Source organism: Chroicocephalus ridibundus, chromosome 5, assembly GCF_963924245.1.
Source record: "Chroicocephalus ridibundus chromosome 5, bChrRid1.1, whole genome shotgun sequence".
NCBI classification, from domain to species: domain Eukaryota; kingdom Metazoa; phylum Chordata; class Aves; order Charadriiformes; family Laridae; genus Chroicocephalus; species Chroicocephalus ridibundus.
The window spans coordinates 52,598,759-52,626,187 of record NC_086288.1 but is presented as its reverse complement, the minus strand read 5'-3'; the positions used below and the strand labels follow the sequence as shown (position 1 = coordinate 52,626,187).

Below are 27,429 nucleotides of genomic sequence, written 5' to 3'. Positions count from 1 at the left end.
GAATGTGTTTTACAAATTACACCCTCCATTATTTTAGGACTTAAGAAGCAAATTTCCTATGTCTCTTGCACTGAAGAACAGTTTTACTATGTGTGATAAGTATTAAAAATGTATAATTTTATAAAGAAAAAATACCAGAGCTGTTTAAATACTGCATTTTGCTTCACACTAAACCAAGAGGAATGCAGAATGTATTTCCACTGCCAATACTTTAACCAAACAGCACCACCATTACAAATACGCAGGTGACCAGGTACATAATAATCCTTACATTGGATAAGTAAAAAGCACAAATGGATCAGAAATGCCCAGAGAACTTTCCTGTGAACATCCCTTTGGGGTAACACAAAAAAGGACTTTTATCAACAGAGTTTACTTAACGCTCAACCTAAGCCCTCTAGGAACCCCCTAGAAAGATCAAATGTACTAGCAGAGTTTTCACAGGGTACCCAGGGATGTTACCCAGAAGGACACAAGAACAATTAGGAGAAAAATAACCCCACATGCAATGGGATGTAGCTGCAAGACTAGCAGTTCACTAGAGCAACCACAGTGAACACTGCTAGGAACACTGTGTGTGGGCAATGCTTTATACGTTCTAGGCACTCATACTTGGTGTTATAAACCTAATAATCCCTTAGTTTAAACAGACCTTTAGAGTTGTTGATTTTGTTTCATTGAACTAAGCATTGCATGTCCACATTTCTTCCATACGGTGACTCTACTGCAAATAAGCTCTACCAATTAGAAAGTAACAGTTAATGATAATGGCTACGAAACATTATGTGACTCTGAAAGCCCTTTAAAAAATTCATATCCCTCTAAATTTTCACAGGTTATTTCAGCATCTGCCAGATTCAAAATCTTGTGATTTTGTGTACCATATTCGTAAACCAGGCAGGCAACTCAAAGTTCAAAGGTCAAAAGCAGAAGGAATGTTAATTTGCCAAGCTATTAATGGAAAGTGTTAAAATATGACACAACAGCTTTAAAAACCTTATTACGATATACCAAAGATGACAGTTGTAAACCCACATCCATCTGCTGAGAAGCTAAACTGTGGGAAGGGGTAGAGACCCCAGATATGGTTGATCCGTTTTTCTCTTCCACCCTCCCTCCACTTCCTGCTCATATTTTCTTTTGTACATTTGTTTTTGGGGCAGCAAAAGCTGAAGAGAAAGACAGAATGACAGGAAGCCTGGATAAGTTTTAACTTGTCAAAAGATGAATAGGATTTAATATATCCCTGAGTCCTAAAAGAAGAAAACACACACAAAGAACACCAGGCAACTAGAAAGAGGCAATCCCCTGGGCCAGCTCCTGGTCCCACAGATTCCTAACGTAAATTTGACATTGGTGGAATGCACCATCAAAAATCTTAAATCTCATCAATACCAATTATTTCCTTTTTTTATCTCATATTAAAGAAAGTAACAGCTACTTGCATGAAAGCCAGAGAAAAAAAATAACTGTTAAGAGTGTGACTTAGCTCACTGACCCTAGTTACTGAAATAAAAGCAGGAGTATCAAAAAGCCTACACACAAATTAAGGAAACGTTGCTATAAAATAAAATAGGGGTTTTTTTCCTAATTCTCCAAATTTTCTATAATCTGTCCAGATATATTTTTGTCAATGATTTGGCAGCTACTCAACAATAAACAGATCCCATACGTTCCACTGATTAAAAGAGGGAAGATTCTCGTATTTACAACATTGTGGTTTCCCTCTATCAATTTCAAAGATAAAAGTCCTTCCTATTCCAAGGCGCTAGTAACAAAAAATATTTTCATGCCAAACTATTTGGAATTTGTTCGTTTATAAATAACTGAAATACAAGCTGCCTTCTTAAATACCAAGATATCCTATACAATAAATTCAGTGAAGTGACTGGATGCAAACTGCTGTTCCGAGTGCCCCCTGCTGTCTCTGCCTACACTTCTGAGACTGACGTACACATTTTAAACTGTTCAGTTCAGGAAGATTTGCCATCCCAAAATCTACTCTGAAAACAAATATTTGGTTTGGAAAGCCATGTTATAAATTTTGAAAAATACTTCTGTAGAGCCTGACTGTAAGCTGACAATAAAGAATACACTTTTTCACAAATGTTTTTGAAATAATTATATTTTTTTCCCTTCTGTTGATCAACATTTTAAGACAACTGAATTCTCTCCACTAATATAAACATGCAGAAACAGCGTAACTTGAACATCCAGATGGAAGGTGACTTGCAGCCCAATAAAAAACTAAAATTCAATTACATATTAAGGAGGATATGATTAAGTGACTGATCACTGTAACATGTTGAGCCACTTCTGAATTTTTTACTACTGCAGATGGAGCCTCTAAAAATCGACAGATTTTGAGGAAATCAACGTAAAACTGAGCATGAAAACTAGTAATTTTAAGTAAACAATGCATAGATATCTTCCTAAGCCTTGCAACTGTTTCTTTCCCTTTTCATTTAAAAATATCTGATAGATTTGCTGCTGTACTTTTAGCATTAAAGACAATATACTGAGATATATACACATAAAGAATAAGACTATAATGTCAAAAATTGGTAATACAGCTAGGACCTTTACTTAAAAAATACGTGTTTTCTGAGCAAAAAGAAGCTGAAATTGGTTTGAAGTCTCTACACCTCAGAAATTTTGTGTTCTATAAAACTTTTCATTTCTTTTCAGTTATTTTTATAACTCATACCATCTGGATTCTGTTTTATCAGATGAAAATCCAGCTGGAAGAAAAAAAAATCACTTTAGCTGCACACCTTAAAAAATGCTGTAACAATTAGAAGGTAACTTATAATTTTAACATGACATTCTTCCTTTACAGAAACACATGTGCAAGTATAGTGAAAATTAAAGATTTATAAAAAACTTAATTAGAGAATTACCTGTATATCTACTAAACTCACTCCACATTTTAAAAACAATACAATGCTAAAGAAAGATTTAAAACACGTCTATAAAAAAGGTGTATTCTTAATGTCATAATAGAGCTTATATAGAAAGTCAACTTAAATACTTATACTTACGAACTTTGTCTCTTTAAAACCTCATTGAATCCTTAGAAGCATTATTTATCATATTTCACTGCAAGATTTCTTAGCTCGGAAGGCTACTCATTAAACCATATTCCTGTTTTCGGTTCGCTTTAGACAAACAAAACTTTATACTTACAGACACTTGACTATCAGTAAAAGTTTTCTCCATGTATAAATAGTTTAATAGCTCATTGTTAAGAAACAGTCCCTCCAACTTTATTATTACGCTCTTTCTGAACACATATTTACTTCTTCCAGAGTCCAGTGAAAAAATGAGGCTTCTCTGTCTGTTGCCCTATCAACACCTCTCCCATTCTCCTCCCTCCCCACCACATTCTCCGCCCTCAATACTGGTTCCGTATCTTCTCATCAAAAGGAACAGGCAGCTTTTAAAATGTTGTTTAGGCAGGTCCTGTGTAACAATAAAGCCTCTGTAAAGACAACAGCATGCTGCTGAGGAATCTGCTAATGTAAAATGCATTCGGTAAGGGCCTACAGGACTCTGTCTTAAACGTTTGTCCAAACTTGTTTAAGCATTGAGTCAACATCATTTTCTCCTCCAAAGTATTCTCTTTTTTTAATACATTCCCCTTTGATGAGTATGTTATCTGAATGAAGTAGGCCATCAATCCCTATTAAAAATACTTAAAATATAATCTAAAAATCCTTAAAGAAAAATATTGTTAAAACTTGTAAGACTCACAGCAAATTTATTTCAGTTTCTGGCGTGTAGGTACGTGCCTCAGTATGATTACAATCACATGTATGCATATTATGCAACCTATCTCATCCTACCAAAACTCTCTGTGTTCTTTTGAGTAAGCAGGGCATTGGCATTTACAAGGATCACGTTCCAAGTGAAACATGATTCTCGTAATTTTCAATACCACACCTACTCTCCAGACAGACCAGCGAGAGACGTGTATTTTCAGAAATAAATGCATATGCTTTCTGTCCAACAAGTAATGCTTAAGTACTATCCTTACGTGATGGAACTTAAGTTCCTCAGTCAAGAGCGAAAGAGGGGAAGGACTTATACTATATATTTTTAAATATCAGAAGAATGATGAAATGTTTTGAGGATTTAATATTGAATTAAAAGCAGTAGCTCATCTTGTAGAAGCTCCACAGGTGATTCCTCTGATTTGTTTTTTGTTGTTTTTTGGTTTGGTTTTTTTTCAGACTTCACTGGACTGATATATCCACAAGGACAATGAAAATTAAATAGTACCAACACTCAGCCAAAATCTCAGCAGTTTAAGCATGGAGACAGGATCAGAAACAATTCACAGATTGCTACAATGGTATCATTTGTGCCGTACGTATTCTGTGATTATACTCTAGAAACACCAATTCAGTTCATTCAATAAGGCCTTAATATATTCCCTAACATTAACCAGATCTCATAGAGCAAAAATCCCTCCTCACCCCCGTTAGTACGTGACACAACAAAAAGGCATACCAGGTAACAGGAAGAGCAGCTGAGGGAGGGCAGGAACAGAGAGGCACGAAAACAGTCACCCAGTTTCTTATTCCCACCCAGAATTACATGGGCAGCCTGTTTTGCAGCAGAAGCTCTACACAATAAAGCTGCAGGTGCCCTCTCCCGCCCCCAGCCCACAGCAGTTAGGCAGCGCTAAGAGATACTACGATCAGAGAGCCCTTGGGTTTGCAAACAAGTTTACACCAAGTGAAAGGTAATGCGGCTTCCTGTGCCAACAGCACAATCCATAATCCCACAGTTAAGGAGAAGCAATGTCCATCCTTGAGTCTAAGAACATAAGAATCAGTTCAGAACACAGGTTTATCAAACCTAGTATTATGTTTCCAGCAGCGGCCACGTATGGATGTCTACTGACAAGCGGCACAGGGCAACACATGGGACATTTCCCTGATTACATTCTCCCACACTCCAGGGACTTTTAGTTAGGAGATTTCCTGAACCTGGTGTTGCTTATCTCCTTAATAATCCCCAGTGGCTTTGTTTTACAAATACTTGTCCACTTTCCCCGCAGGACATGCAAATTTCTTGCATCCACAGCACTCAGTGGTGGGGCGTCCCACAGACCGACTTACCTCCTGCATGAACAATCGTGTTCTGTTTGTTTTGCTCCTGGCTCCAGCTACCTTTAATTAATGGAGCTGACTTCTTGTCCTGAAGGAGACAGCAAGTAGTCAATCCCAACTACATTTTCTGTGCCAACCATGACTTTGTGCTCTTGTTAGGCCTTTCTCAACCTTTTCAACTTCTAATATATTGTAGCCTTTTTGAAATAGAGAGACCAAAACATAACGTTCAAGCTGTGGGCAAATCATAGATATATACAATAGAATCATTATGTTCTTCTTCCTTTATTCCTTCCCTAATAATTCATAATATAAGATTTTGGTTTATTGCTACTGTATTGAGCTGGTGTTTTCATGCAACTGTCTCATAACTCAAAGACTTCACTTGTGAGAGGAAACAGTCAGCTAAGAGACGTATATATATCATTTGATATATGAAGCTAGGACTATTTTGCCTCATTTGCATTGCTTTACATTTATCTGCATACATTTTCACCTGCCATTTCTTTGTCCAGTCATCCAGTCTTATAAAAGCAGCCTGCTCTTATCTTCAGAGACTGCTCTTGTCCTTACTACCTTGAATAACTTCACCTCACTGCCCACCTTCTTGGGAGGAGCCTTAAAAGAAGCTCTTGAATCAACAAGTGTAACACAAGCAATTGAAGCAAGGGCCAGCCTTAAGCAGCAAATAATCCTAGGTTTCAATAACAGACCCCAGTGTTGTAAGCTATTACTATGCCTTAATGTCAGGTGGTTAACACGCCTCATGAATTAGACCCAGGAAAGCAAAGAGTTTTAGTTCAAAGAGAGCAAGCACAATTTTAAAAGAATGCTAGGTACCAAAGGTTATGGAGAAAGACACCCCTGAGAGGTTGCTTGCCTACCAAGAGTCCCAATCCAACAAGCACTGACTGTTTCGTCACTACACAAAAAAAACCCAGAACCAAAGGAACAGACCCAAAATGAAGGTCTGATACCTTATATTGCTGAACTAATGGATAAGACCCCTCTGTAACTTCAGGTAGTTACCCTAACTTGTTCACCCTGGCTGATCCTTGTAGTTCCACAAAGGTGACTGCATCAGAGACATTGAAGCTTATGAATTCACCTATGTCCATTTAATCACACGTCTTAAGAATGGCCAAACTGTCTACTGACAAGAAGTAAGGCCTGCTGACTGAGGATTTAAGCAGACTACAAGTTCTCATCTAGTCCCTGAAAACATATACTGCGCCTCTGGATCTGTGACAGAAATTGGCTTGTGTTGGAGAGCCAAGCCCAGAGGCAATAAGGCTTGGACAGCACTTGAATGACAGGGTCGGACAATGTACTGATTGCTTCCTCAGGGAGAAATTTCTCCATACAGTGCCAACCGTCTTTGCACATATGGGGACTGAATTCCCTATAGAATCCATCCTAGGCAACACTGTTGCTTTCTTCTGAGGCACCAAAGTATGGGATGAGCACTGCCGTGATGAGCAGTGCCATATGCACCTCAGAAAGCAGAGATGAGATCTGGCTCTCAGCACATTCTCTGACTACTCAGCCTTTTACAAGCAAATTTATATGGCAAATTTCTCCACAATCTGAAGTAAAGAAAATAACCCGAAAGCAGTAGAAAAGAGTAAACAGTAAAATTACAAAAGTACAGTCACTTTACTAATTGCAAGCACAGAAAAATAAAAAAAATCCTGTTTTTCTCAGTGTATGGAAAAAAATCTCACAGTTTAACATTCTGGATTTTATCTAGAGATAAATATCTCCAATTCATGATAAACAAGAGGTTACAGACACCTGTACTCATCTGTTGACCAAGGCACCTTTGTGCCTCTGACACCTTAAAAAACAGTGTGAAGAACATAAGAACTTTCCATGATAAAGTCTACAGATGTAAGGAAAACTTAGGAGCATATATTGGTAATTTTTAAACATTATGGTACGGTATAAAATACCAGCGAAGACTTAAGGTTAATGCCAGTGCACAATCATGGAAAAAATTAATGAATGTATAGCGTTAGCATGATGTTGTAACTCCTTTAGGTAGTAACAATGGATATAACTAAAGTACCTGATAAGATCACACATGCCAAAGCAAAAGCCTGGAGAAAATCCTCTAGAATACGCTGAAAAGAGTTTGAAATTCTTAACAGAGCAGTCTAGAGGAATGATGTTCTTGTAAATCTTTTAAGCACATTAAGAATGACGTCAGAAAAAAAGAAGAAAAAAAAAAAAGAAAAAAAAGAGACTAAGGGTCACCATAGGCATCATCCAGAACAAGATGACAATAACCTACAGACATTCTGTCTATATCACTATATCACTACTAGTCAAATAAATATTGCCATAAGCTACTGCGTAGTTCTAAAGACAACTGGTGCTTTCTGGCCACTATCATACCACCAAGGTCTCACAACCTCCTATCAATAAAGGTGGTTGCGTCCAAACTGCCTGCTGGGCACAGTGATAATAGCTATTAGGGCTAACATCTAAACCATGTCTGAAAACATTTGAGAAAATGCAGTAGTTGGCCCAGGATGAAGCCACATAAATGACAACTCTAACACTGTGACAGTACAAACATTGCAATCCCCCACCTGCCCCCGCGTCCTGGCAGTGTTTCATTTACCAGCAGAGGTGTGCAGCCACTATGCAGCACAGCAGGTAAACAACTCCAGCCAGGACTGTAACAGTCAAAGGTCTGAACAGAGCAGAAGAATGCTTTGCAAAAACCACTGCATGCTTTCAATGCCTTATGGATCAGCCCCATGACCACATATGCTACAGTAATTCACGGTAAAGAAATCAACATTTAATGTCATGACTAACTTACACTATTTAAAGCTATATGTTATAGTTCGACAAGAGGGTCTGGGCTATTATAGCAAGTGACTGTAAAATCACTAAGCATACATCTTATGCTTCGCACTGATTTAAAAGCTGACCCCTGGTGGCACACTCCAAGAAACAGGATCTGTCAGTCATTGCTCCTCCATCGAGCCACACCAGACAGGTCCTAGCAAAGGGAAACAAGAAACAAAACCTAGGCTGTGGTCACAGATCCATGAGGCTTCCAAAGAGCCATGCCAGGCGCTGGACTGTGTTAGCATTCAGCCTTCAGAATGTATGTATGTAAGACAGGAGTAGCCCTTTAAGAACTCTATTATTAACATGCTAGAAATACAGAACTTCCTTTCACATACAAAAATGGAGACTTTATTCTTGCATGCAGTTTTATTTCACAACTGGCCTTTTCTCCACCTCCATGAAAGCAGACAGCAAAATTGTCAATTGGTCAGTTACATCTTAGATAAAACTTCGGACAAAATACATGCAAAATATGCAATACTTAAGGGTTGTACATGGTGGAACCTGTGTATACTGGCAGCCCGTGGCGAGTTATCATAGCTTAAAAAAATTGGTGAAACCTAAGGCAAAAATGTACATTCTTTTCAAATTTTAAATTCACAAATATAAGCTGAGAATGAAGAGGCCTCTTGATTTCAATCACGTAATTACAGTAGCCACAGTGGTGGCGTTGTGGCTGTGGTGATGATCTAAGAACATCAGTGAAGCAAGCTCTGCAGGGCGCATTAATACTTTTTATTAGATCAACTGACAGGGTGGGAAAAGTTTGGGGCATGTTTAGCTCTTCTTGTCTGGTTTTCCTAGTATACTAGTTGGTCTCATATAAGCTATTATCTCCCTGTGTAAGCTTTGTCTGATTATTTAAATAAGTCAAACAAAGACAGGTACCCACTTAAAAACTCATTATTAAGTCAAATGAGCATTTAGGGGTTTTTGCCACCCACAGATGCCAAAGCTAATATCCAGCAGAGACATGTCATTCATTAGTATAAAAACCTCATACCAAAGAGATGCGTTGTACGCTTTTAATTAGCAGATGAAATGCAAAAAAAGTTGCTTCAGTGGAATTAACAAAACAGAAAAAATATCAAGCATTATTATCTATAATAACAGCTAATAATGCTACATTATTAATGGTTATAATTAAGATAGAACATTCTAACAAAATTCCTCACACTGATTTTTAAAAGGAATATATGATACATTCCAACTTTGAAAAATTACTAAACTCTAGAAATTTGATCCAACAAATGTTCTTTTTCATATGGGATATAGCTTCAAGGTTTCCAAAACGGGATGAGGACCAGAAGAAAAGCAGCAACACACATCTTTTTTGTCCTGCTATTTACTTAAAAGAATTAAATAGTCTTTAATTTTACAAAAATCTCTACATGAAAAGATTATTTAACAATATTCATTACATCTCTCATGATAATATTCTGCCTTATTTTTAACCACTGCAAAATACCAAAAGTACAAGTGCTACAATGATTTTCAGGAAACACAACAGCTTTGAATGTTTTCCTTGGAGAGGAGGAACCTAAATTTGTTGTCTTCAAGGGAATACTGCAAGGCTCCCCCATTTTTACAGACCTCAAGAAAAACTAAGATATGAACAGAACGAGCTACAGTCGAAAGTGTATGGAATCTGGTTCCAAAACTGTTCATCAATAAAAGGATTACTCTGTTTAATGTAAATTTTTACAAAGGCAGTGTTATAAGTCTCTGCAGTCTCACAGAGTCACCTTTAATGTGTTTATAAATCTATAAACAGTGTCTTTGCCGGGACAGAATCGTGCAAGAGGATGAGAGTAGTGGCACTTATCTACAGGGAAAAAAAGTATGAAGAAAGATAGGGTAATGCTCTCTTACCAGTCCAAATATCAAATAATCCTAAATCATGGCAAGTTCCATTTAGCTTAAGCTACACCTTGCGAATATGAAAAAAAAATATGAACCAGGAAGCATGCTATAAAGTAAAATTGGTGGAAATCACAGAATTTTAATATGGTTGTTAACAGATATTATTTCATAATGACAGTTGATTCATGTAGGAAAATTTAGTAATAAATACAAAATAGGAATGTGTCTGTTCTTAATAAATATCTTGCAATTTAATAAAGAAAAAGTTCTAAATACATTTCTTGTGAAAACAACATAATTAAGGTATATAACAGACACACTAATTTTCTGAATGCAGTTCCAACTTACAAGATATTCATATTCAGCCCTGGTATCAATAAGCTCAATTTCCACAGTTCAGAAATAAAATTGTGCATTTTGTGACACGTTTCCCATACAATAGTCTCAGTACAACTGCATCCATTAATTTTGTGCTCTCATCCTATTTTGATCCCTGCGGATTTAAAATAATCTTGTATACAGGTTCTATTAGTAAAAACAGCATCTAGAGGTTAATCCTACAAACTTGCCTAGTTTTTCCTATGTACAACTCACTTTCTGCAGGTAAGAGGAAAATGCTTAAGGGGGGGCAACTATATCATTACAGCTAACTCTAACCTTATAAGAATATTGTCTCTGCATGTATAGCCAGCCATAATCAACAATTTAGATAATAATAATAAAGAATTTAAAAGAAAAGGTGACATTTTATCTTGCAATACATTTTTATTTACTAAAATAATATCGATAAAAATACGTTTTATGCTTGGATAGATTTAAAAAGAAACTGCAAAGAAATCGCGCCACCTTATGGCAGAAGACAGCAAAACTGACGGCTAGTATTTCACAAACTACAGGTCCAAAGCCAAGAGGAGCAAGTTCATACTTCACAAAAAATCCAAATACAATCTTCTTCAGACCTATAAGCAAATGAACAGTGTTCAGCATATGCCCATAAAAGAAACTTCATGGAACCTACTTATGTTGCTCAATTTAGATGACTAATTTGGATGCCAGCAGGAATCAAACCCACAAGCTGAGAGAAGCATATTCATTTTCAAATTTCATGTTTGGGTTAGTACCTTATCCATTCTGCTAAGATAACTGGAAAGAATACAAAAGAAACTAAGTAGCCTATATAATATGTCCGTGATCATTATTCCAAAGGTGGAGTCTCTAAGAATTTCCTGGTATTGTTATTTCCTCTTCCAGTAACTCTAAATAGATGGCCTGAGATAATCTAAATGTGTACGAACAACATTGTGTTCTACTACACTTTATGTAACAGTACTTGGGAAAAGGGCTGCAGTAGCAACGTTAAAGTTAGAACCAAAATTGAAACACCTCAACACTATCTTACTTATGAAGTTTTTGAAATTCTTCTCTGCGTTGGTATTTCTCCTGGTGGCTAGGATATCATTCTCTAATGACAAGCAGATGAAAAAAAAGAGATTTCAAAGTGAAAAGAAGCAATTGATGGAGAGCCATCCACACCCAAAAAGCTACATGTAGTCAGGGCATTCATCCAAATACAGATTTTGATACAGATTGTTTCTTTCTCCGATTCATACCATGACCTACAATGTAAGTTTCCCCATCCTAATTAGGACACTGGGTAACACAGAGAGCCTCTCAACCCCTCTTGTTGGTGCTACTCAATTTGTATACAATAATGAATATCAACTAAGACATAATGAGAGAAAAATGGACTTTTTAGGCCAGTGCCTATGACATCTTTCTGAAATTAACAGAAATTAAGTACCACATCCCTATTTTATTGAATATTTATGCAATGTAAAACAGCTCCTACAACAGTGTTTAAAACACTCTCTCAAAATACGAGATACACACATAAATCTCTATGAAATGTCAACCTGGAAGAACGCGGCTGAACCACGTTCTTCCTATTGCAAGTGCACTAGGTTCTTACATATTCTGAGAGGATTCTCTCTTACTGTGACCAGAAATTCTGTCAAAACTGGTAATATATAGTAGCAAGCTTTTTAATTTAGAAGAATTGCTATTTTCTGATGAAGAAGATGTAGCTAGACAGCTCCCAAACAACTTTATCCAGAGCATCTTGCTCTGTTTTTTGTTTTTTAAAGTTATGCACTTACTGTATTACTGTATTAAATGTCCTTTAAAGCATCTGAGAAATAAATAATTACAGTTCCTACCTGCATTCCCCAAGAACGCCAGAAGCTCCTTCCATATATTCTGTTCCCTAAAAATCCAGTGCACTGAGCTCCCCTCTCCTTTAGTTCAGAGTCAGTGCAATGCCATTCTTCCTACATTTTCCCATGGCACCAAACTCAGAATATCTCCTTCTTTCCTCCTCCCATCTCAAACGCTTTTTAAACACCTCCTTCCCATCTAGAGAAATCAGTGTGCCACGTTCCCTCCCATGCTAGAGAGCAGTATAATATGCATTACATGGCTCCTATGCCAAGAGCTCTGCACATATGTTTTGTTTCTTCCCAACCACAAATGTTCTTACAGATAAGCACGATAAAGGGGTAAGGGAAAAATGTCTCTATTTGCCTTCACATCACTATGGGTCAGGTTTTCCCAAGGAAGTGCGCAAGAAGATAAGATACAAATGAAGCCACATTCCTACAGCTGGTTGAGGGAGGCTCTCAGCAGAGCAGGAGGAGCATATTTTTAAATTCAGATGGCTTTTCATTCCATGTTTTCACCAGAATCAATAAGGTTTGGCCCCTGGGGCCCAGGCATCAGCTGATGTTATACCAGATGTGAAACAGCATTGTTATATTACCCTCAGAAAGACCCAAAATCACCATAACCAATGACCAACACCAAGCTGATTAGGAATTCCCTTTTCTCAACGGCTGACATGTAAAGAGTAAAAACCTATTTAAGCATTTTTTAAAACTTTTCCATACTCAGTAAGCTACGTTCCTTAGGAAGTTGCTGCTGCTCCAGCAACAAATTTTAACTCCCCCCCCCAAAATTTTCTCAATGCAATGATCATCAGCTTAATGAAAAACAAGTATGATAAGCATTTGGGTTTTTTATATGATATCATGATACAATGATTTCTAAGATATGATGAACATTTTGGTCAGCAAAACTGTATTGTTTTGCTTTACATGAACAACTGTGGTGGGTAAAATAAAGTTAAAATTTCCCACAGAAAGAATGGTCACTGCTGGCATCAGTGTAAATTATTAAGGAAACACTGAAAAAGTCAGACAATACCTGAAATCTCTATTCCCCTCACAAAAATGTCATGTAATGATTAGTAACTTTATTACACTACAGATATTACTTTATTTCATTAATGATCAGCATTAACTACTGTAAATTCCTCTCCAGGACTCACTTAGAAAGTTTTAAGTGAAAGCTGATTACCTCAAGGTCATCCAGAGACCGAGTAATACTAAATCGCTTAGATCTTCCAAATGATCTTCGAACAGAAGAACGCGGGGGAGGAGCCTGATTTAATCCCATTGGATGTCCAAATTTTGCACCCTAAACAAAACAGGAAATATGTATTATTATTATTTTACTTCTTTAATTTTAGTACATTGCTGGTCATAGCGACAGCATCTGAACTTTAAGCATTGATAGGTACAGAATTCTAAGGAGATGGACTTGCAAACCTGTAACAGGACGCTGGTCACTTGCCGTGCCCCTGTAAAATCACGTATTAAAATTGTTAAAGTTATGACTTTTCCAGTCTCAAGTCAAATATCATAAATATTCAGCATTAAGGCACTGTATAAACATGAGTCATCAGTTCGGTTGCTAAAGTTTACAAATACTACATGTCAGTATTAGTATACAGAGCTTAATTAAAAACAAGACCATTCTAGCTCTTTACTGTCTTAATGGAAAATATTTACAATGTCAAAATATTTGTTCTTTCTATAGAAAATTACCATCCTAGAAATCATCTCACCCAGCTTCTGTTGGAATCTTTCTCCACACTTTTAAATATCTTACTTTCACTACTCTTTTTTTTTTTAAAGGCTTCCTACTGTCGAATTAAACTTTTTAAATCACACAGTACAAAATGGAGGAACTTTTGTTCTGTGGAAAGAAACTACCTCATTGGATGTTCCATGACTAGAATTGGTGCTGCAATAATTAAATCTAATGGCTTTCTCTCTTCCCCATAATCATACTCTTTGTCCTTAAAAAGTCACCAGATGTCAGTTAGGCTACAACAGCTCAGCATGTACATATCTAGTTTATGCTAATTGGCAAAGTGTAAGTAAACCTAAGACTAAGCACACAGTTAGTGACTGGTGCTAAGCAGATGTACATAAACTCACTACATTATGAAAACTTGTGATTATGTGCCTGAAATTTTGGATTCCTTTCACTGTAACGACATTCAGTGCAGGGAAAATTCCTCCCTGTCTTCCAACGCTTTTTCGCTTTAGAAAATAACGGAGTTTAATTCAGAGTAAATTTTCTTCTATTTTATTTCAGCATTTTTTTCATCACAGTAAGCTTAAAAATATATTTATTAGTACTTTTAAAATTGCTTATTGGCAGCTTTGTTATATTTCTTGAATTTTGTATTTGTATTTGTTTCTTCCTTTGGACAAGTTGCTGTGTTCTCAATTCTGAAATATTTTGGCATCCCTTTGGTAAGTTGTTTGAAAGTCTACATACATCAAATTAACAAAAAGAACAATCATATATTTCACATTCTTATAGTCTCATGCTAACAACCCCTCATACAAAGTAGAGAAGAGCATCAAGAATATTAGACAGCCTCCTTACTGCAATAAAAGATAAGGTATCCAACAGAAGCTGTCTGCCTGTTTGCTTATTCCTTTGGAGTCAACACTATTCTTCAGCAACAGGGCTCTGACTGTCACCAGCACTCACAACAGACTGTTTACAAGCTCATAGAATTGTGAAGACTTAACACAGTATACAGGAGTCTGGATCCAAAGTATGTAGCAGGGTTCATCACTGCAACAGGCTGAAACTCCAGCTTCTTCATTCAGTATTAAAAGCGATCCATTTTTACATGAAATCTCCTCCCCTCAGAGTTTTCAGTTTACTAAGGCGGGGGGGTTATTGGCTGAGAAGAAAATTGGGCACGTTCTGCCACGGAAAACTAGAAATCTGGCAACTGGAGATTAGCTTCTAAGGTTTTTAAAAGAACATTTACAAGTGCAGTATAAACATGCTAAAATGGCTTTTGCTAAAATGATCAACTAAATGTGAAGACAGGAAAGTTGCTCTCTGTAAACATTCACAGATAGCACCCACTGGAATGAGGATAGTGCCTGTCTTTCTGAGCAACTTTTAAAATCACCTGTTCATCCAGGTGGGTCACCCTTGGTGAATACCTTACAGTCACAGTGGTTTTTGCTGTCTAAACTGACAGCTTATACCTAATGCAGTAACCTGTGTCAAACAGTGAACTCCACATTAACCCATGACTAAATTCCGCAGTATCCATTACTATTACTGCATAACATACCAAAACACTGACATGGCTTCTCCTATATGAGTGTGTTCCTGTTAAAGCAGCCTGAATATGTGTACAACTACTAGATTTCACCACTAGTTAAGTATGACCACATCAGTTTTGCAATTTTAAAATTTTTAATCTGTGAATTAGTGAAAAAATTATCAGACTACAAACAGCTCAGAAAATTCTAAGGCTAGTGAAATTAATGACATCATTAGTGTGAGTACAACAGGTATTTTGAAACTAATGAAATAGTTAACACAGTATGGATTTTGCTTAATGGTCTTTCGTGTATTTCTCAAAACAAGATGCATTCCTCAGACAACTTTATCTTTCATGAAAGGAAACAAAGGGAAAAAAACTATCAATAGCAGTTGTATCTATTTTGAGTAACAAATACATTTTCCCTTTTCTTTCTAATGCAGCCCCAAAAGAAAATAAACTGTCCAGTATATGTTTAAGTAATAGTGGGGATTGCCGTGTGTGATCCTGGGAAGTTAAGACATACGACTAGAGAACATACACTCAAAAGATTTTGAAACAGTAACATTACAAATTGAAGGAAGAGGAACAAACTGCCTGAAGACAAATCTAATTAGATTCCACTGAGAAGCAGATTCTAGATAAGATTAATTATCACCAGATGCCTCATTTTAGAAATAAATGCTGCTTACCTATTTGTGGTGAAAAGCATAACAAAGACAAAGAGGGAGAGTGGACAAAAAACACTTGCAAATTGTGTGGTAGTAGAAAAGGGAACAGTAAATTAGTATCCAATCAAAATTTTTATTGAAGGTTTTTGACATTCTTATACAAAACTCACTTCTAAATCCTGGATGGAATGGTAGAGATAAGGGCAGGAAAAAAAAGACCCTAAGAATAAAACAGTAATTAAGAAACGATTACAAAATATAAAAATTCACTGAGGTAACCATTTCCTCAACCTATTTGGATAAAAATTGCAATTAGGAAAACGTTTTCAACTGACAAAAATCTCTTCCTTACTCTGAAGAATCAAATTAATAATCTAGGAAATTAAGGAAGACATTCCTAAAAAAAAAAAAAAAGACTGCAGTTCACAAAGTATTTAATTTTCTGGTAATGGTGCTGAGAAGTCTCCCTTTTCATCCTTTCTTGACTCTATTCCAGACATTCAGACTATGAAGGCAGACCTCCTTCTGCGGATCAATTAAAAAAATTGCCTTGCATACACAGATAAAGAAAGAATCACATAGCTTAAGCAAACAGCAGCAACATTTTGGCAAATGTTTTCCACAGGACTCTGAAGAGCTGGAAATAAAAGCATCCATTACTTGAAGAGAGAACAGCCATTGCAACTGGAATGTACTAATCACCATGGCTAAAGAAATCCACAGTATTTGAGCAAAGAGAGATCACTATTGCAATGACTAATATTAATGTAAATTTTGCAGTCTGTTAGACATAAAGAAATTGTCATACTTCTAAAAGCCTTTATTGTACTATTAAACAGGTATTAAAAAACATTAAATGAGCCTAAAAAAAATTCAAAACAGTACACTATATATACTAACAGTACAACAAGAAAATGCTATTTCATTCACTATTAGCTCTCACACTAAAACACTGAATTTTGCTATGTGAACATTGGGCTGGGGGTCTTTTTAAATACAAATTGCCTATAACCCATAGAACTATTTACTACTGTATCTTAAAGATTCTCTTCCAGAAACACTGTGTTGCTGAATCTATAAAAGAAAACTCTAAAAATATCTAGATATTCAAGAAAATTTAAGAAATCCTATCACAGAACAGTATTAGAAACCAAAGTCCATCTGATACTTCACTAAGTGTCCTCATTTTAGGAAGGCAGAAACAAACAGAAAAGCCCAGAAATTTGTGAAAACAAGTTGATTAGTGAAAAGCAGGTGCTACAGCAATACATCCTCTGTATTTTGCCATACAAAATACTTACAACTCTGCTACTACTACCTATTACGGTGCAAGTACAAAAGAACGTACCTCTAAAAGCCTTTATCCTGTTATGATTTGGCAGATGGTGAGGAAAAACAAAGGATTAAAGGAATTAACACACTGATGCTATAAAAAAATCCATTCCTTTTTCTGTTCTTATAACAAAGTAAAAACTGTAAACTAGCATGGACTAAATACCAGTTCAATGCATAATCATAAGAGAAAAAGCAGGACAATGAACGGGTCTGCATAATTTTTTTTTTAATATATGACTAGATCACCCCTTTTCCTTAGGCTAACAGGAAATGGTAAGTGCAAATACATTCCCCTGAAATAACCATAAATGATTTACCAAACTATAGTCTTCAATACCTTTTTTTATTTTAATTTAATTTTTAACTTGCTTATTTGGCCTTGTGGATGAGCTACCTCCTAATCTACTTGACGAGAAAGGCATTAAAAACAAGTCACCAGAGGAGGATTGATATAGCAGCAGTTTGTGAATGTGACCAAGTGAGAACAGTTTCTGGCTGATAAGAAGAAAGGTGTACAAGAGGAGTACAAATGAGAAAGTGGAAAATGTTGTACTTCATGTATTAGCAAGACAGAGGGAGTGAAGAAGCACCTGACTCACGTTAGACTGCAAACAGAGGGAAAGAACAAAAATGATCCAATACAAGCTGACTTGCACAAATCTAGTTCTTTAAAGGCAGAAAGAAAAAGAATAGACTTTTAGAAGCAATTTTAACTGATAAACAAGTTAGGCAGTAGTTTCATACAACATTTTTGTCAGCAGCTGTGCTAGCTAAAGGACTTTGCATGTAAATCTGACCACTCATGCCAGTTCCCAGACTGCAGCAGGCTGCCCCCTCATCTCCACTAACAATAAACTATAGTTTACGAAATGAAATAATCCTGTTTCTAACGCACATCCACAGACAGTCGATGCTCACTGCCTACTCTGGCCTGAGCAAGACAAGAACTCAAAGTTGGTACTACCAAAGAAACGCAACGTGAAACTATGATAGTCAATACGATACTCTAACCTGGAGCTTGAGTGCACAGGAGCAAGTTGATGAAACCTTATCAATTATTCAGAACTCAAAGAAACCAAACACCTTTAGAAAACATCTTCGATTAGCTTAAAGAAATTCCCAGCTATAGCACGAACAGTATCATGCTCTTTCATATTACAGCAAATGCACTTATCAAGTACTATAACTTTTTAACAAATTGCCATGCGTAACAACCTGAAATTTCCATTTTGTACCACATAGTCTTTGTGCCTCTCCATGGTTAAACATGCATTGTCCTCTCATTCAAATATATGGATACAACTAATAAAACAATGCAATTCCTCTCCTCTGGTACAAGAGCTTTAAAGCTGGAGGAGCAGTAAGGAGGTAGCAAGGAAAGAACGCTGTCTGCTCTTGGAGTACCAGAGACTAAGGAAGTGGGAGATTTTTGCTAGGTGTTCAAGCATCCTTGACAACAAAATAATACAGGGAGCTGGCAGCAGGAATCCAGAAAGGGCAAAAAAAAAGGAGAAAGAAAAACCGTGAGGCTTAGGCCAGCTTTACAACATCTAGCAAATTTAATCTTTTCATGGAAAACACATTACAGTTTGTGACCTTGAGGGGAAACTAAAGGGGCTGAATCTTATGGGACCAAGATTTTGGCTGCTGTGTGGAAGAGGAGGAAGAGGGAAATGTAAAATATAAGAAGGGAAGCTCCTCTAAAAAGTTTATAAAAATTACTAACAAGCCCGATCATCTACATTTACAGACAGCTGTTTTAAAAACTCTTTCACAATGAAAGCTAATCTCACAAGGTTCTCAAGCATGCGAGTGAAATAATTTTTTTAAATGTTTGAGGAAAAAAAGCCTAAGTAAGTAATTGAATGTCATGAACAAAGTTATAAGAGCTCTAAACCAAAAATATAGTTACTGGTACATAGTAATTTTGATAGAAATTACTTCCTCCTCCTGTTCAAATGGAATGAGTATACTGTCCTCTGTCCTAACTATTTATGATAATAAAAAAGGACCACGCGTGTGCTAGAATGGTCATGTGGGACTGCTTGCCAGCTGGATTAGAAAACTTCACCAAAACAACAGTCTGGGGAGTCTTATACAGTCCAGCTAAACCACTCTTGTCAATTCCCCAGGTAAGCATCTCCCTATACAAAAAGTCCAATAAATTAAATTCTTTTAACAAAAACTCTGTCTATGAGTGTCCGTACAAGTAGTCTCAATTTGAGTACTTATTTCTGATTAATTGCCTCTAAGAAGCACATGACAAAAGGAAGGTGCTTATATTCACTGATTTTATTGAAAAAGAAAAAGGAACAGCACCATCTAAAAGGCCTCAGTTCAAGGAGCTCAGCTAATACCATATTTGCAACCTTCTATGTGTCACAGAGCTTAATCATACTAACTATAAAATCATCAAATTTTAATTTGTCCTACCCCTATTTCCAGCTATTGAAGCTTTTAAAAACTCACTGTTTTTAGGTTTGACTCTATGACTTTGTATGGTAAAGTGCATAATAGTTGAGAACCCAGATACATAGATAATATAATCTGAAACTTCTGTGGATATTCAAAACATGCCAAATTTACTCTCAGATGTTAAACAGCAGAAGGGTCAGTCTGGAGTGGCAGTTCATATTTACAAATAACACAGGTTTAAGACTTCAGAAAGACAGTTCCTGATTTAGACCCTTCTGAAAAGGGCTGGGAAACAGGGATGCCACAGTAATGCCAATATTAGTCAGTGCACAAAATCTCAAAAAAATACTGAAAGTCGTGGAGGATCATAGAACAAAGTAGTTGATACAAATACTATTCTGTCATCAACATTAGTCTCAAATTCTGCTCTGGATCATTTGGCTTAATCTTCCTCTGCTGTCCACTACCATCCCTAAGTGCCCATTCTCCCAATTATGGGTGCTGTTTGCTGAGTGACCACCCCACCAGAGCAATGCAGAGCAGGCAAGGCTGTAGGCCATGACCCCCTTTACCCCTCATCCTATCAGCCAGCGTCACATGCTCCTCCACCCAAAATCTGACAGTGCAGACTTGCATGACTTGCAAAGTGAGGGTCTCTGGTGCCTGAGAACAGGATGGATTGAAAAACGGGCTATGTTGGCTCAGGACTTCTCGTACCCTTAAAGAGATAAAAGAATCCAGGAGGTAAATGGGAAAAGAGCTTGCTGTGGTCCAGTCCCGTGGACCATAACAGGAACAGGAGCAGTAAGTCCTGGGGTAGTAGCAGGGACACTGTGGCAGAGGGCTCCATACGCTATGGAACTAACCAAGAATGAAGCAAAACTCTCCAGGCTGCCCTGCGCTGCTGCCATCATCATGGATTAACATCACCTTACAAAACTGGAATAGGTGGGGGAGGGTTAATTAAAAAAGTCTAGCATCATTCAGACTTTACAGACATCTTTTCCACAGGCTTTAATTACATTGCAATTCCTGTAATGATTTTTTATTTTTTTGGCACCATTATGACAAAGGATTCAAATGGTATTATTCACCATTACTGGTCAATGAATTTGATCACTTTTAAGAACACCTCTTTACTAATCATATGATAATGACACGTTTCACTGCCTTCTAACCATTACAGTGGCATTTTTAATGGCAGTTAAGCCCATCATATCATCAAGAATGACGTAAAAATTTCATGTAAGATCTCTATGCACTCTGGGAAGACATAGAAAAGAGGCTGTCCTGTCACATTGGACATCCAAGTAAATGAAATTTATTGCTTGTCTCCTCTACTAAGGATACTAGGCACAAAACACTGATCACCTACATTTCAGTACTATCCTAAGCCCTTTTCAAACAAAAAACCCCCGCATGCTGATGGTATTAATGCAGATGGAATAGTAAGATCATTTTCTCAGTATAACTAGATAATAGTATCTTGTATGAGTTGGAAGCCTATTAGTTGGAAATTGCAGAGGAACAGAAAGACCTGAGTACACTAGGGGAAAACGTGGAGAAAATTACAAGTACACACATAACAATTGGTTCCAAATCATCTTGAACATTAGGTAGGCATTAGCGGGAACATTAAGTCAGTATGGTCCAATAATCAGTAACAATCAAAAAGGCAAATGAAGAATCATAAGAACAGCGAAAGAAATCAAGAAATAAGCTTTATGAATACACTGCTTGCACACACATTTTAAAAACTGCTTATAGTTCTGGTCAACCCATCTCAAAAGTAATTTAGTACAACTAAGGGAGAAAGATTACAATTATGAAAAAAATTTTGTGTAGGAGGAGACTAAGTTTACTTCTGCTTGGAAAATAAGTGATTGGTGGCTGAGGTTTAAAACAAAATAAAATGACTAAAAGAAAATAGAGTAAGACTGTTCAGTATTTCTCATGACAAATATTAGCAGGTACGAAATGAAACTATATGGAAAGTACAATTATGTACTGTTTTCTTTCCATGCTATTAAACTGCAGAATATATAAGTCAAGTGATACCAGGAATGCCAAAAGTACAACTGAGTTTAAGAAACAACAAATTCAAGAACAAATGTTCACAAAGGTTAGTACACAGAATGATGTGGACGGTGTCTCTATCAGAGGAAAGTCTCTAAACCACGTGCTGCCGAAAATTAAAAGGATGTATTTTTCACTACTCTTCCGTGTTTTTTCTAAGCAGCTGCTCCTGGCTGGTGTCCAAAATACGATATTGACCTCAATATTGGATCTCTCATCTGATACATATGGATGTTTTTACTGATTGATTACAAAATAAGTATTAACCATCAATGCTATGTGCTGTGAAAAAAAGTAAATTATATATGAAGCAGTATTGTATAAAGTATTAACAATAAAGGCAGGCAAATTACACTACAATTACACAAAAGCTTGACCAGGAAATAAGCATAAAATTTTGGTCATGCAGCTCTAAGAAAGAAGAATTTAAACTAGAGTAGTTTCAGAAAAGGGCTACTGAAGTTATCCAGAGAATGAAAACTTTACTTCCCAGAAGACTAAAAGACTAAGCACTTTATATCAGACAAAATGAAAGCCGAAAGAGAATATGATTTCTATGCACAAACAAAAAGCTAAACATTGAAGAAACAGTCACTTTCAACAAGGGAGACACTAGCAGCAGAAGAAATGGGTAGAAGGTGGCCATGACTAAATTTCAGACTGGAAAATAAAAAAAAAACCTTTCCAACATCGTAAAGTGATGGAATATTGTTCCTGTAGAAGGCAGGGTGGAAGGGAAGGCAGGGTGCAAACGTATGTTTTTCAAAGGTACAGCTGCTAAGTGTATGGAAGGTATGATAATACATGATTGTCTAAAAGAGGTAAAATTTGGTTTGGAGATAGAATGATGTAGAACATCCTTCTCTGATACTATCTTTGCAAACTTATTGAATTCTTAATGGCCATTTTATTGATGGGATTAATTTTCAAGTCTTTCTCGAAGCTCCATTTTTCCATGTTTCTGTTTAGACACTTCAGGTAAGTTTTAGCAATTCCATCTTTATTTTTGTTAATTAAAGACTTTTGTTCCTAGAATCATAGAATGGTTAGAGTTGGAAGGGACCTTAAAGATCATCTAGTTCCAACCCCCCTGCCATGGGCAGGGACACCTCCCACTAGACCAGGTTACTCAAAGCCCCATCCAACCTGGTCTTGAACACTTCCAGGGATGGGGCATCCACAACTTCTCTGGGCAACCTGTTCCAGTGTCTCACCATCCTCACAGCAAAGAATTTCTTCCTGATATCTAATCTAAATCTCTCCTCTTTCAGTTTAAAACCATTACCCCTCGTCCTATCACTACACTCCCTGACAAAGAGTCCCTCTCCATCTTTCCTGCAGGCCCCCTTTAGGTACTGGAAGGCTGCTATAGGGTCTTCCTGGAGCCTTCTCTTCTGCAGGCTGAACAACCCCAATTCTCTCAGCCTGTCCTCATAGGAGGTGCTCCAGCCCTCTCTCTGATCATCTTCATGGCCCTTCTGTGGACTCGCTCCAGTGGGTCCTTGTCTTTCTTATGTGTTGGGGTCCCAGAGCTGAAGCAATCCTATAGACAATCCCATCTGTAATGCAGCTCTTCATACAATTCTGGGGACTAGACACCTAATTCATTTTAAGATACAGGTTCACATATTTACAGAAGGGATTATATGACATGGTTGCTGGTGGTAGCAGGCAAGGAATCAGTAGAGTTCCTCCATTCCTGTATTCCTACAGCTCTGGAATTATTATTCTCACAGCATACAAGGAGAGGGGCTACCTGCTCTACGGTAGAAGGTTCAAATATGCTGCCATTGTTATTGCTCATTAATGTGATTTAATTGCTATAAGGTTCAAGTAGATAATGTCAGTAAATATTATTAGTTCCCAGTGTCTCACCACCTTCCCAGTACAGAATTTCTTACTAATAGCTAATCTAAATCTATCTGCTGTCAGTTTAAAACTGTTATCCCTCATCCTATCACTACGCTCCCTGACAAAGAGTCCCTCTCCATCTTTCCTGCAGGCCCCCTTTAGGTACTGGAAGGCTGCTATAGGGTCTCCCTGGAGCCTTCTCTTCTGCAGACTGAACAGCCCCAACTCTCTCAGCCTGTCCTCATAGGAGGGGCTGAGATCCCAGCCGTCTGATCATCTTCATGGCCCTCCTCTGGACCTGCTCCAGCAGGTCCATGTCCTTCTTGTGATGAGGACTCCAGAGCGAGATGCAATACTCCAGGTGAGGTCTCAAGAGAGCAGAGTAGAGGGGCAGAATCACCTCCCTCGACCTGCTGGCCACACTTCTTTTGAAGCAGCCCAGGATATAGTTGGCTTTCTGAGCTGCGAGCATACATTGCTGTCTCATGTTGAGCTTCTCATCCACCAACACACAAGTCCTTCTCCTCAGGGCTGCTCTCAATCCATTCTCCACCCAGCTTGTATTTGTTCTTGGGATTGCCATGACCCAGATGTGGGACCTTGCACTTGGCCTGGTTGAACTTCATGAGGTTTGCATGGGCCCACAATACTGATATATTCCATATTGATCTATTTCTTCTCCAGTGAAGAACTGGTATTTTACAGATCCTTTTCTTCTCTAAATTTCACAACTGCAAGTTGTACCTTTGTACAACTGAAAGGTCAGACAATAATTTTATAATCTCTTATATCAAAGCTTCTACATTTAATACTTAAAATAAAGCCATTTTGCATTATTTCAATTCATTCTGTGCTAATTAGTTTTCTCCACACTGTTTTCTTCATTGTTTCTCTTTGTTTCTCAAGATGCTACCTTCTCCGGTGACTTTGCAACTCAAAACTAGCTTAGAAATCCTTAGATGCCTGCATCTCCCCTTAATTGTCATGATGTTAACTGGAGTACAAACCCACACTTGATCTAGAAAACATTTAAATTCAAGTGTAATGAAAAGTTCTAGATCTCTAGCACATAAATTTGAAATGAGAAAATTTCACAAAGTCAACATTTACTGTCCATATTTTATCTAATTTCTTTTTCAGAGAGAAGCACCCATTTGGCTATTGATACATTTTAAAAGATCCTAGAACTTATCATTTTTTTTAAAACATGCTTTTCGAAGATGACATATGAAAAGGCTGCATGAAATTACTAAACATTTAATTGCTTTTCATTTTCTCATAGCAAAATGTATCAGAGGACCTATTTTATATAAATGCCTCTTCGCAGATTAATTCATGTTAGCACATTCTCAGATCCAGCCTAGTGTTTGGGATTTCAGTTGAGTTCTCTTTAAGGTATACATACGTCTCAAATCAGATCAAAGCCTACAATTCCAATGGTTAACATTAAATTGTACTGCATAAGAATAGCAATCCAGCTGCCATTAATTCTGCTTTATAAACAGCTGGGGTGGAATAATTTAAGCTAGTGAGCAAACAGAATTGTAGAGGAAAGGGAAAAAAACATGTAATTATACAACAAAAAACAAATATGGGAACCACACAGCTTTGCCAACATTGTCTTTGCATCTAAAATATCTGCCTTTCAGTTAGTTCACCATCCAGTTACCAACATTAAAAACTGCAATTCTTATATTTGAAGAAAATTGTAAATTTCCACACAAAAAACCCAACTATTCCATTTCTAACTTGAACAGCATAACTTTTTCAGTAATACTTGCTTTAGAAACAAAGACAACTATGAAGTAGTTATAGTTAAACTTCTGATCAAAACAGAATAACAATAATAGTAACCCAGAACATATATTAGCAAGGAAAGATTCATTAGTGAACCCCACAGCACTGCTTACCTTTCTTCTCTCTTCTACATTTTTACAATATTCTCAGTAGCTTAAGTCATGAAGGTTACAAAGCAGTTGATACGTTTTAAGGTTAAAAAAAGGTATTTGTAATACTATTGTCCAGTGACTCTCAGACAATGAGATTATCTATTTTTTCTTCCTCTAAGATCTACAAACAGGATCAATTTACAAATTCACTCTTCATGAGCACAAACAATGTGGTCAAGACAGAAGTCTTACAACAAATGTGAAGCAGAAAAGGGTTTCTAAAAATCAAGGCCCCAAATTTTAAAAGGCTTTTTAATTAATTTGTAATAGATTGGTCACATTCACTTGGAATAAACCTAGTACCCAAATACTAGCTATTAAGCTCAGGTTGTAAAACCTCTTGTGATCTTAAATGTTACGCTTGCCTCCACAATATTAAAACAGACTTTCTTTTTTTATTTTCTTTTTTTTTTTTTTTAAAAAAGTGTTGAGAGGTCAATGCCTAAGATTCTGTCCTCATCGAGAGAAAATCCAAAGACCAAACTGACTTTTATGAAGCTTTCCAGTGGAAAAAAGGAGTATTTTCCCAGTAAAATTTAATTTAAAACAGTAATGGGTAGACATATTTTTGGCCAGGCACTAGCCCGACAACAGAGTGTGAGGGTTGAACAAAATCAAATGTATTAGATTAATTTAGTCTAGAGGGGAAGGAATGCTTCCCTGGTCAGCAATTTCTCAAGTCCCTTGCCAATATTAACATCCCCTGATGTCTTCATATTGCTTATGGTGCTTTTTTTTTTTTTGTGTAACCCAAAATCATGCAAAAGGATGAGTAGGTAACTGAAACTTAGTGGGACGCTGAAAAAGGTGGAACTAACAAGGCAAGAGCAAAGGAAGTAGTACAGCGCAAAAGGAATAACAAACAAAAAAGCAACAATGATTCCATTCCCACTGAAACCGTAACCAGTCTCCTCATCCTCTAGTCTAGTAGATATCATGAGACCACACACCCCTACCCAGTATCAGTCTTGGAGCAATTCAGAAGTTTCTAGCTGCCAGAAATCATTCTTAATCATTCTGAGATTCAAAGCCACCTTCCACGATCTTCCTTTTCAGTGAATTTCAGGAACATGAGCAGGGCTCCCACTAGTCAAGGAGACCCAAAAAAATTTTATAAGATGCTTCAATAGAAATCTGTTCACGTGAAACTTGTAAGAAGCATGGGAAACATTAAGTTCAGTACAGGAAATAATTTTAGAGGTGCATAAGGCCAGAGATACCTTCCAGTATATCTCAGTCAGAAGAGGTGGAATAGAACTAAAATTTCCCTGATTTGGTTCTCCTCTTCTCACATACAACAACCGTTTCAAAAGCCAAAGATTAAAAAACAAAAAATACAGCAATAGCGAAAGTATGAGTTCAGTAACTTAGGGATAAATTCCTTACAACACTTTAAAGTAAAACAAAAAACCTCATGCTATCCAGTAACATTGAAGCAAATTAGGCGTTTTTAATTTTTTTCAACTAGTCACACTTATACTGAACTTTAGAATGCTTTGTAGTAGTGTAAAGAATATTAATATTCAAAAAGCATTTTTGCCAATTATTACAAAATAAACCACAATTCTAATTTGTGAGCTGAAAACATCATCATTAAAGGGACTACAATACTAAAGGGAAAACAAAGCTCAGAAAATGTGTTTACTTCGTGGTAACCGTGAAGTCTGAAACACCATACCTTTTGCTACCCACAAGAAACATTTCCCAGGGCCAGTTCTGAAAGTGCCATTTTAAATATGTGTGTTCACTAGCGCTTTCTCACATCTGCTTTTGTGTTCTGTACAATTCACAAATGCTTTATCAGTGCA

General features: G+C 36.9%; 1 protein-coding gene across 6 annotated transcripts in view; it reads right to left on the bottom strand.

Annotated features, from left to right (window-relative positions):
* Positions 1-27,429, bottom strand: part of RGS12 (regulator of G protein signaling 12) — an 89,723-nt gene that overhangs the window by 51,774 nt on the left and 10,520 nt on the right. For 4 of the 6 annotated variants that reach the window (XM_063335791.1, XM_063335790.1, XM_063335797.1 and 1 more), the window contains exon 3: positions 13,257-13,376. In XM_063335791.1, coding sequence (XP_063191861.1) covers positions 13,257-13,376 — 120 coding nt within the window. Of the gene's footprint in view, positions 1-3,186; positions 3,301-12,061; positions 12,209-13,256; positions 13,377-27,429 lie in introns of those variants that run through there. The other 2 variants (XM_063335796.1, XM_063335793.1) reach the window with 2 other exon arrangements.